General features: G+C 42.4%; 1 protein-coding gene across 2 annotated transcripts in view; it reads right to left on the bottom strand.

Moving 5' to 3' along the window:
- Window positions 1-3,241, bottom strand: part of LOC116371407 (cytochrome P450 3A27-like) — a 6,064-nt gene extending 2,823 nt beyond the window's left edge. The window contains exons 1-3 of one of the 2 annotated variants that reach the window (XM_031820275.1): window positions 2,935-3,241; window positions 1,277-1,370; window positions 687-739 (exon numbers count right to left, since the gene is read on the bottom strand). In XM_031820275.1, the coding sequence (XP_031676135.1) occupies window positions 687-739; window positions 1,277-1,370; window positions 2,935-3,005 (218 nt within the window). In that variant the 5' untranslated portion in view covers window positions 3,006-3,241. The remainder of the gene's footprint in view (window positions 1-686; window positions 740-1,276; window positions 1,371-2,934) is intronic. The other variant, XM_031820276.1, reaches the window with a different exon arrangement.
- Between the last annotated feature and the right edge of the window lie 9,259 nt (window positions 3,242-12,500).

Below are 12,500 nucleotides of genomic sequence, written 5' to 3'. Positions count from 1 at the left end.
TGTCAAAAGGTAACTAAAGACTCTCAGACAATGAGAAACAAGAGTCTCTGGTCAGATGAAATCAAGATTAAACTCTTTGGCCTGAATGCCAAGGGTCACGTCTGGATGAAACATGGCACCATCCCTATGGTGAAGCACAGTGGTGGCACCATCCCTATGGTGAAGCATGGTGGTGGCACCATCCCTATGGTGAAACATGGTGGTGGCAGCATCACGTCTGGATGAAACCTGGCACCATCCCTACGGTGAAGCATGGTGGTGGCAGCATCATGATGTGGGGATGTTTTTCAGTGGCAGGGACTAGTCAGGCAGACTAGTCAGGATTGAGGGAAAGATGAACAGAGCAAAGTACAGAGAGATCCATGATGAAAGTCTGCTCAAGACCTCAGACTGGAGTGAAAACAAACAGTTTTTTTGCGTTGTCAATATGGGGTATTGTGATGTCATAATGGGGTATTGTGATGTCATAATGGGGTATTGTGTGAGTAGATTGATGAGACTTCCTCCCATCATAGAACCTTCACAGAGGAGAAACACAGACACACATTTAACCACCTCATATAAAACTACAAAGATATTATTAATACTATTCCTCATGGTCACATGACAGCTCCAGCAGGTGATGAATTGAAAGAGCATAGTACAGTTGTGAGTCATCCTAGTACGGTACAGTCAACCGAACTCACCCCCAGATTCTCCCGTACTTCTGAAAGCACTCTGTGTCAAAGTTAGTGATGCCCTGTAGAGAGAGAGAGAGAGAGAGAGAGAGAGAGAGAGAGAGAGAGAGAGAGAGAGAGAGAGAGAGAGAGAGAGAGAGAGAGAGAGAGAGAGAGAGAGAGAGAGAGAGAGAGAGAGAGAGAGAGAGAGAGAGAGAGAGAGAGAGAAAGAGAGAGAGAGAGAGAGAGAGAGAGAAAGAGAGAGAGAGAGAGAGAGAGAGAGAGAGAGAGAGAGAGAGAGAGAGAGAGAGAGAGAGAGAGAGAGAAAACAGCTGATTCATGCCCTAGGAGGTCGTGTAGGTGTGTCCTACAGCTGAACAGAGAACACACCTGTAATAGGTGAGGGTTGAGGAGGGTTTGTTATTTTATATGGTCCCAAGGGTCAATAATACAACTTCTAAACTGATCACGTCTCAAATGACCTTGTATTTATCTATTGCTCAAACAAGAAAAAAGGCTAGTCCTCTTTTTCCTTCTCAATGTATTGTATTACATAGGAGAACAATAACACTGTTGTTTAAACTATGAGAGAGAGATGTTTATTCTGAATGGGTACTAACCTTTCTATACCCCATCATTGTGCCAAAGTAAGGTAGGGGTTTGGGACCAGGGATACCCATCTTAGTGAATACACCATAGGGCCAGTACCCGTACCTGTACACACACACACACACACACACACACACACACACACACACACACACACACACACACACACACACACACACACACACACGGTAAATAGTAAAATGTTCTAGAGAAGTCAGATTAAGTCAAATATCCCTGTTAATCTGTAAATAACCAAGTGTTTCTGTACATAACCATGTTACTCTGTATATAGCCATGTTACTCTGTATATAGCCATGTTATTCTGTATATAGCCATGTTATTCTGTATATAGCCATGTTATTCTGTATATAGCCATGTTATTCTGTATATAGCCATGTTACTCTGTATATAGCCATGTTACTCTGTATATAGCCATGTTATTCTGTATATAGCCATGTTATTCTGTATATAGCCATGTTATTCTGTATATAGCCATGTTATTCTGTATATAGCCATGTTATTCTGTATATGCCATGCTATTCGGTATATAGCCATGTTATTCTGTATATAACCATGTTATTCTGTATATAGCCAATTTATTCTGTATATAGCCATGTTATTCTGTTTATAGCCATGCTATTCGGTATATAGCCATGTTATTCTGTATATAGCCATGTTATTATGTATATAGCCATGTTACCATTGTGACACAGCCTGATCTGTTTCACCTGTCTATTGAGCCTTTTCCAGAACATGTGTGGCCATGATACATTTCAGGATAGTCCGCAAGATGAGTGCCCTCTTTATGTGGGTTTGGATCATCAGACACCATTAGACATGCACCTGTCTGGGGAGTGGACATGGCTGTTTATTTTGGTAGCAGTGGTATGGTCTAATATATACTGTTGCCATTGTTACACCTCTTTGGATATTACCAGAACATGGGTGTTCCTTTCAGAGGAGTTAGCAGGATGACATGTACTGGTTATTTCTATGGACTGTTGCTATGGTTACACCTCTTGGGATTTTACCAGAACATGAGTGTTCCTTTCAGAGGAGTTAGCAGGATGACATGTACTGGTTATTTCTATGGACTGTTGCTATGGTTACACCTCTTGGGATTTTACCAGAACATGAGTGTTCCTTTCAGAGGAGTTAGCAGGATGACATGTACTGGTTATTTCTATGGACTGTTGCTATGGTCCTAGTCTGTATTGTTGAACTATTGCTGTGGCTCTAAAGTTTCCATGCCCTAAAGTGAAACCAAACTAAACTTAATGCAAGACAATGAGATAACGGTGGTTAAATGCCAGAGGTGATGAGTCATTTAGAGGAGTTACTATGGGGGTCACGTAAGGAGGACAGCTGTATAAGAAGAGGTGATTAGTCATTTAGAGGAGTTACTATGGGGGTCACGTAAGGAGGACAGCTGTATAAGAAGTGTTTACCAAGACTGGAAAAGTTGTTGTTTTCATGAACCAGCTTGGTTTTTATTATTATTATTATTATTATTATTATTATTATTTATTTATTATTTTATTATGTCGTAATACAAGTCTATTTGAACTCACAGGCTCCGGTATTTGTGAAATATTATTGACTGATTATTTCCACGAGATAAACTACGATAAATGTGACAAATAACATTTGATTTGATGTAAGTCCTTACACTACAATGAGGGTGATGAGGAGGGCCAGGATAGTCCAGGTCTCAGCGGAGAAGTATGGCAGAAAACTCATAATCTTTTCCTCCGGTTCGGCTCCCTGCTGCTTCTGAAAACAAAGGCTCCGTTTTCTCTCAGTCTCGTTCGAGTTCACTTCTCCGATGGTCTGACAGATTTTGAGTTGTTTTTTTCTGATCAGGTTTTAGTGTGATTCTTCTGTGACGCGGCAGATCTCGACTACCGACCGCTGCTCTTCTCCGTGCTCTGTTTGAGACCGTGCAGGTTACAAGTTGTTATTGTATCCCGTCGGAAAAGCACCTGTGTGATGCTAGCTAGAATAAGGTTGAGCAACAATGGAATTTGCGTTTTGCCTTCAAAATAAGAGTCCAATATTGAAACGGATGCAAACAGATAGAAATCATGTAATAATGCCATATTTGGATTAGATAATGCTAAACAAGGTTTGAATGTTGTTATATGAATTCAACTAAAGACAGTAAGTAGTTCATTTGACACACAACAAATAGGTGAAGTCCCACTGTGGCTGTATTAGAATTGCATTGGGGCAGACTTCTATTGCACTGTACAGCGTTACCTCTGGATCTTGGGTCCATGAAATGTGAAGAGTTTTCACAAATAATTGTGTCATAGCTCTTATTGCAGGACTTTAACTGTAGGAAACCAACCCACAAGTACATAGGTAAGCATGTACATTAACATATGAATGGTCAATAGGCACTATAGGATGAACTGGGAGGAAATCATCTCACTATGCAGTAATGGTAGATAGTAGCTCTATGTGAACTGGGAGGAAATCACCTCACTATGCAGTAATGGTAGATAGTAGCTCTATGTGAACTGGGAGGAAATCACCTCACTATGCAGTAATGGTAGATAGTAGCTCTATGTGAACTGGGAGGAAATCACCTCACGATGCAGTAATGGTAGTTAGTAGCTCTATGTGAACTGGGAGGAAATCACCTCACGATGCAGTAATGGTAGTTAGTAGCTCTATGTGAACTGGGAGGAAATCACCTCACGATGCAGTAATGGTAGATAGTAGCTCTATGTGAACTGGGAGGAAATCACCTCAGTATGCAGTAATGGTAGATAGTAGCTCTATGTGAACTGGGAGGAAATCACCTCACTATGCAGTAATGGTAGATAGTAGCTCTATGTGAACTGGGAGGAAATCACCTCACTATGCAGTAATGGTAGATAGTAGCTCTATGTGAACTGGGAGGAAATCACCTCACGATGCAGTAATGGTAGATAGTAGCTCTATGTGAACTGGGAGGAAATCACCTCACTATGCAGTAATGGTAGATAGTAGCTCTATGTGAACTGGGAGGAAATCACCTCACTATGCAGTAATGGTAGATAGTAGCTCTATGTGAACTGGGAGGAAATCACCTCATGATGCAGTAATGGTAGTTAGTAGCTCTATGTGAACTGGGAGGAAATCACCTCACTATGCAGTAATGGTAGATAGTAGCTCTATGTGAACTGGGAGGAAATCACCTCACGATGCAGTAATGGTAGATAGTAGCTCTATGTGAACTGGGAGGAAATCACCTCACTATGCAGTAATGGTAGATAGTAGCTCTATGTGAACTGGGAGGAAATCACCTCACGATGCAGTAATGGTAGATAGTAGCTCTATGTGAACTGGGAGGAAATCACCTCACTATGCAGTAATGGTAGATAGTAGCTCTATGTGAACTGGGAGGAAATCACCTCACGATGCAGTAATGGTAGACAGTAGCTCTATGTGAACTGGGAGGAAATCACCTCATGATGCAGTAATGGTAGTTAGTAGCTCTATGTGAACTGGGAGGAAATCACCTCACTATGCAGTAATGGTAGATAGTAGCTCTATGTGAACTGGGAGGAAATCACCTCACGATGCAGTAATGGTAGATAGTAGCTCTATGTGAACTGGGAGGAAATCACCTCACTATGCAGTAATGGTAGATAGTAGCTCTATGTGAACTGGGAGGAAATCACCTCACGATGCAGTAATGGTAGATATTAGCTCTATGTGAACTGGGAGGAAATCACCTCACTATGCAGTAATGGTAGATAGTAGCTCTATGTGAACTGGGAGGAAATCACCTCACGATGCAGTAATGGTAGATAGTAGCTCTATGTGAACTGGGAGGAAATCACCTCACGATGCAGTAATGGTAGACAGTAGCTCTATGTGAACTGGGAGGAAATCACCTCACGATGCAGTAATGGTAGTTAGTAGCTCTATGTGAACTGGGAGGAAATCACCTCACTATGCAGTAATGGTAGATAGTAGCTCTATGTGAACTGGGAGGAAATCACCTCACGATGCAGTAATGGTAGATAGTAGCTCTATGTGAACTGGGAGGAAATCACCTCACTATGCAGTAATGGTAGATAGTAGCTCTATGTGAACTGGGAGGAAATCACCTCACGATGCAGTAATGGTAGATAGTAGCTCTATGTGAACTGGGAGGAAATCACCTCACTATGCAGTAATGGTAGATAGTAGCTCTATGTGAACTGGGAGGAAATCACCTCACGATGCAGTAATGGTAGATAGTAGCTCTATGTGAACTGGGAGGAAATCACCTCACGATGCAGTAATGGTAGATAGTAGCTCTATGTGAACTGGGAGGAAATCACCTCACTATGCAGTAATGGTAGATAGTAGCTCTATGTGAACTGGGAGGAAATCACCTCACGATGCAGTAATGGTAGATAGTAGCTCTATGTGAACTGGGAGGAAATCACCTCATGATGCAGTAATGGTAGTTAGTAGCTCTATGTGAACTGGGAGGAAATCACCTCACTATGCAGTAATGGTAGATAGTAGCTCTATGTGAACTGGGAGGAAATCACCTCACGATGCAGTAATGGTAGATAGTAGCTCTATGTGAACTGGGAGGAAATCACCCTCACTATGCAGTAATGGTAGATAGTAGCTCTATGTGAACTGGGAGGAAATCACCTCACGATGCAGTAATGGTAGATAGTAGCTCTATGTGAACTGGGAGGAAATCACCTCACTATGCAGTAATGGTAGATAGTAGCTCTATGTGAACTGGGAGGAAATCACCTCACGATGCAGTAATGGTAGATAGTAGCTCTATGTGAACTGGGAGGAAATCACCTCACGATGCAGTAATGGTAGACAGTAGCTCTATGTGAACTGGGAGGAAATCACCTCACGATGCAGTAATGGTAGTTAGTAGCTCTATGTGAACTGGGAGGAAATCACCTCACTATGCAGTAATGGTAGATAGTAGCTCTATGTGAACTGGGAGGAAATCACCTCACGATGCAGTAATGGTAGATAGTAGCTCTATGTGAACTGGGAGGAAATCACCTCACTATGCAGTAATGGTAGATAGTAGCTCTATGTGAACTGGGAGGAAATCACCTCACGATGCAGTAATGGTAGATAGTAGCTCTATGTGAACTGGGAGGAAATCACCTCACTATGCAGTAATGGTAGATAGTAGCTCTATGTGAACTGGGAGGAAATCACCTCACGATGCAGTAATGGTAGATAGTAGCTCTATGTGAACTGGGAGGAAATCACCTCACGATGCAGTAATGGTAGATAGTAGCTCTATGTGAACTGGGAGGAAATCACCTCACTATGCAGTAATGGTAGATAGTAGCTCTATGTGAACTGGGAGGAAATCACCTCACGATGCAGTAATGGTAGATAGTAGCTCTATGTGAACTGGGAGGAAATCACCTCACGATGCAGTAATGGTAGATAGTAGCTCTATGTGAACTGGGAGGAAATCACCTCACGATGCAGTAATGGTAGATAGTAGCTCTATGTGAACTGGGAGGAAATCACCTCACTATGCAGTAATGGTAGTTACTAGCTCTATGTGAACTGGGAGGAAATCACCTCACTATGCAGTAATGGTAGTTACTAGCTCTATGTGAACTGGTAGGAAATCACCTCACGATGCAGTAATGGTAGATAGTAGCTCTATGTGAACTGGGAGGAAATCACCTCATATGCAGTAATGGTAGTTAGTAGCTCTATGTGAACTGGGAGGAAATCACCTCACTATGCAGTAATGGTAGATAGTAGCTCTATGTGAACTGGGAGGAAATCACCTCACGATGCAGTATTGGTAGATAGTAGCTCTATGTGAACTGGGAGGAAATCACCTCACTATGCAGTAATGGTAGTTAGTAGCTCTATGTGAACTGGGAGGAAATCACCTCACGATGCAGTAATGGTAGATAGTAGCTCTATGTGAACTGGGAGGAAATCACCTCACGATGCAGTAATGGTAGATAGTAGCTCTATGTGAACTGGGAGGAAATCACCTCACGATGCAGTAATGGTAGATAGTAGCTCTATGTGAACTGGGAGGAAATCACCTCACTATGCAGTAATGGTAGATAGTAGCTCTATGTGAACTGGGAGGAAATCACCTCACGATGCAGTAATGGTAGATAGTAGCTCTATGTGAACTGGGAGGAAATCACCTCACGATGCAGTAATGGTAGATAGTAGCTCTATGTGAACTGGGAGGAAATCACCTCACTATGCAGTAATGGTAGATAGTAGCTCTATGTGAACTGGGAGGAAATCACCTCACGATGCAGTAATGGTAGATAGTAGCTCTATGTGAACTGGGAGGAAATCACCTCACGATGCAGTAATGGTAGATAGTAGCTCTATGTGAACTGGGAGGAAATCATCTCACGATGCAGTAATGGTAGATAGTAGCTCTATGTGAACTGGGAGGAAATCACCTCACTATGCAGTAATGGTAGTTACTAGCTCTATGTGAACTGGGAGGAAATCACCTCACTATGCAGTAATGGTAGTTACTAGCTCTATGTGAACTGGTAGGAAATCACCTCACGATGCAGTAATGGTAGATAGTAGCTCTATGTGAACTGGGAGGAAATCACCTCACTATGCAGTAATGGTAGTTAGTAGCTCTATGTGAACTGGGAGGAAATCACCTCACTATGCAGTAATGGTAGATAGTAGCTCTATGTGAACTGGGAGGAAATCACCTCACGATGCAGTATTGGTAGATAGTAGCTCTATGTGAACTGGGAGGAAATCACCTCACGATGCAGTAATGGTAGATAGTAGCTCTATGTGAACTGGGAGGAAATCACCTCACTATGCAGTAATGGTAGATAGTAGCTCTATGTGAACTGGGAGGAAATCACCTCACGATGCAGTAATGGTAGATAGTAGCTCTATGTGAACTGGGAGGAAATCACCTCACGATGCAGTAATGGTAGATAGTAGCTCTATGTGAACTGGGAGGAAATCACCTCACTATGCAGTAATGGTAGATAGTAGCTCTATGTGAACTGGGAGGAAATCACCTCACGATGCAGTAATGGTAGATAGTAGCTCTATGTGAACTGGGAGGAAATCACCTCATGATGCAGTAATGGTAGTTAGTAGCTCTATGTGAACTGGGAGGAAATCACCTCACTATGCAGTAATGGTAGATAGTAGCTCTATGTGAACTGGGAGGAAATCACCTCACGATGCAGTAATGGTAGATAGTAGCTCTATGTGAACTGGGAGGAAATCACCTCACTATGCAGTAATGGTAGATAGTAGCTCTATGTGAACTGGGAGGAAATCACCTCACGATGCAGTAATGGTAGATAGTAGCTCTATGTGAACTGGGAGGAAATCACCTCACTATGCAGTAATGGTAGATAGTAGCTCTATGTGAACTGGGAGGAAATCACCTCACGATGCAGTAATGGTAGATAGTAGCTCTATGTGAACTGGGAGGAAATCACCTCACGATGCAGTAATGGTAGACAGTAGCTCTATGTGAACTGGGAGGAAATCACCTCACGATGCAGTAATGGTAGTTAGTAGCTCTATGTGAACTGGGAGGAAATCACCTCACTATGCAGTAATGGTAGATAGTAGCTCTATGTGAACTGGGAGGAAATCACCTCACGATGCAGTAATGGTAGATAGTAGCTCTATGTGAACTGGGAGGAAATCACCTCACTATGCAGTAATGGTAGATAGTAGCTCTATGTGAACTGGGAGGAAATCACCTCACGATGCAGTAATGGTAGATAGTAGCTCTATGTGAACTGGGAGGAAATCACCTCACTATGCAGTAATGGTAGATAGTAGCTCTATGTGAACTGGGAGGAAATCACCTCACGATGCAGTAATGGTAGATAGTAGCTCTATGTGAACTGGGAGGAAATCACCTCACGATGCAGTAATGGTAGATAGTAGCTCTATGTGAACTGGGAGGAAATCACCTCACTATGCAGTAATGGTAGATAGTAGCTCTATGTGAACTGGGAGGAAATCACCTCACGATGCAGTAATGGTAGATAGTAGCTCTATGTGAACTGGGAGGAAATCACCTCACGATGCAGTAATGGTAGATAGTAGCTCTATGTGAACTGGGAGGAAATCACCTCACGATGCAGTAATGGTAGATAGTAGCTCTATGTGAACTGGGAGGAAATCACCTCACTATGCAGTAATGGTAGTTACTAGCTCTATGTGAACTGGGAGGAAATCACCTCACTATGCAGTAATGGTAGTTACTAGCTCTATGTGAACTGGTAGGAAATCACCTCACGATGCAGTAATGGTAGATAGTAGCTCTATGTGAACTGGGAGGAAATCACCTCATATGCAGTAATGGTAGTTAGTAGCTCTATGTGAACTGGGAGGAAATCACCTCACTATGCAGTAATGGTAGATAGTAGCTCTATGTGAACTGGGAGGAAATCACCTCACGATGCAGTATTGGTAGATAGTAGCTCTATGTGAACTGGGAGGAAATCACCTCACTATGCAGTAATGGTAGTTAGTAGCTCTATGTGAACTGGGAGGAAATCACCTCACGATGCAGTAATGGTAGATAGTAGCTCTATGTGAACTGGGAGGAAATCACCTCACGATGCAGTAATGGTAGATAGTAGCTCTATGTGAACTGGGAGGAAATCACCTCACGATGCAGTAATGGTAGATAGTAGCTCTATGTGAACTGGGAGGAAATCACCTCACTATGCAGTAATGGTAGATAGTAGCTCTATGTGAACTGGGAGGAAATCACCTCACGATGCAGTAATGGTAGATAGTAGCTCTATGTGAACTGGGAGGAAATCACCTCACGATGCAGTAATGGTAGATAGTAGCTCTATGTGAACTGGGAGGAAATCACCCTCACTATGCAGTAATGGTAGATAGTAGCTCTATGTGAACTGGGAGGAAATCACCTCACGATGCAGTAATGGTAGATAGTAGCTCTATGTGAACTGGGAGGAAATCACCTCACGATGCAGTAATGGTAGATAGTAGCTCTATGTGAACTGGGAGGAAATCATCTCACGATGCAGTAATGGTAGATAGTAGCTCTATGTGAACTGGGAGGAAATCACCTCACTATGCAGTAATGGTAGTTACTAGCTCTATGTGAACTGGGAGGAAATCACCTCACTATGCAGTAATGGTAGTTACTAGCTCTATGTGAACTGGTAGGAAATCACCTCACGATGCAGTAATGGTAGATAGTAGCTCTATGTGACTGGGAGGAAATCACCTCACTATGCAGTAATGGTAGTTAGTAGCTCTATGTGAACTGGGAGGAAATCACCTCACTATGCAGTAATGGTAGATAGTAGCTCTATGTGAACTGGGAGGAAATCACCTCACGATGCAGTATTGGTAGATAGTAGCTCTATGTGAACTGGGAGGAAATCACCTCACTATGCAGTAATGGTAGATAGTAGCTCTATGTGAACTGGGAGGAAATCACCTCACGATGCAGTAATGGTAGATAGTAGCTCTATGTGAACTGGGAGGAAATCACCTCACGATGCAGTAATGGTAGATAGTAGCTCTATGTGAACTGGGAGGAAATCACCTCACGATGCAGTAATGGTAGATAGTAGCTCTATGTGAACTGGGAGGAAATCACCTCACTATGCAGTAATGGTAGATAGTAGCTCTATGTGAACTGGGAGGAAATCACCTCACGATGCAGTAATGGTAGATAGTAGCTCTATGTGAACTGGGAGGAAATCACCTCACGATGCAGTAATGGTAGATAGTAGCTCTATGTGAACTGGGAGGAAATCACCTCACTATGCAGTAATGGTAGATAGTAGCTCTATGTGAACTGGGAGGAAATCACCTCACTATGCAGTAATGGTAGATAGTAGCTCTATGTGAACTGGGAGGAAATCACCTCATGATGCAGTAATGGTAGTTAGTAGCTCTATGTGAACTGGGAGGAAATCACCTCACTATGCAGTAATGGTAGATAGTAGCTCTATGTGAACTGGGAGGAAATCACCTCACGATGCAGTAATGGTAGATAGTAGCTCTATGTGAACTGGGAGGAAATCACCTCACTATGCAGTAATGGTAGATAGTAGCTCTATGTGAACTGGGAGGAAATCACCTCACGATGCAGTAATGGTAGATAGTAGCTCTATGTGAACTTTGCTCTATTCTCTACACTGTGTTTATAAATGCAGAATGTACAAGAGCTGTAAAATGTGGAAAGTGGATTAATAGTTTGTAATGGGACCTGGGCTGTGTATTTACATCCAACGGCCACACAGGGGCGGTATTGGGATCTGAAAAGAGACGATTGTGGATGACCAAGTCGTAACACTACAATTAGGCCTAGCTGAATGAAATTATAAATACAGTATGTCTTGATAAATAACACAAATCAATCTATATTGATTGTTCTCATGTATATTTGTTTGTGTTTGTGTCTTAAGTTTTGTCTTATGAATGTTAATAAATACACAGACGACCGTGTTCATTAGTGTGATGATTTTATTGGTTTGTGATGATTAAAGTTAAAACCAAGCAGCTGCAGGGATCATCTCAACAGACAGTAAAGATTCTATTTTGGAATGACTGGACAGCAGAACACCCAGAGGAACAGAATGAGAGTACAGTTCTAGAGAACACCAGCTAGAGTTCTACATTCTAGGAGAATTCCAGCCACCAGCCAGTAGTGTGCAGGATCCAGACAAGACATCATGCCATGGATTTAATACCTCCTGGTGAATAACTTTAACAAGACATGTACCTCTAATGCATCCATAGTATTACTATCTCTCTTTTATCTGGTGGAAATGGGTTTCTGAGTGCTACTCAAACCAAGCATGAGACTGAGACCAGGATTCAATCCCAGCGCTTTGTCAGCTATGTGCCATTTTAAAGGTAATTTCCGATTGAACTGACATATGCAACATTTATCATGAATGCAGTTCTTATTATCATATTATATTAAGTACCCTATTGAATCCCAGCCTGAATATTCAGTAGCCTATAGCAGGGTCAGGAAAAGAACTGAATATTCAGTAGCTGATAGATAGATAGATAGATAGATAGAAAGAAAATTTGGCAGCACGTCCAACCGGCCTCACAACGGCAGACCACATGTAACCACACCAGCTCAGGATCATTAGTGGGGAGAGGGGCGTGCGGAGAAAGTATTCTGTCTGTAGTAAGCCCTTTTTGGTGGTGGGGGAGAGAGAGAGAGGAGAGAGAGAGGGGGTACAACAGGGTAGGGTGCTACTG

The sequence above is a fragment of the Oncorhynchus kisutch genome, unplaced genomic scaffold (assembly GCF_002021735.2).
Source record: "Oncorhynchus kisutch isolate 150728-3 unplaced genomic scaffold, Okis_V2 scaffold3203, whole genome shotgun sequence".
In the NCBI taxonomy this organism is placed as follows: Eukaryota; Metazoa; Chordata; class Actinopteri; order Salmoniformes; family Salmonidae; genus Oncorhynchus; species Oncorhynchus kisutch.
This window is presented reverse-complemented; position numbering and strand designations above follow the sequence as displayed.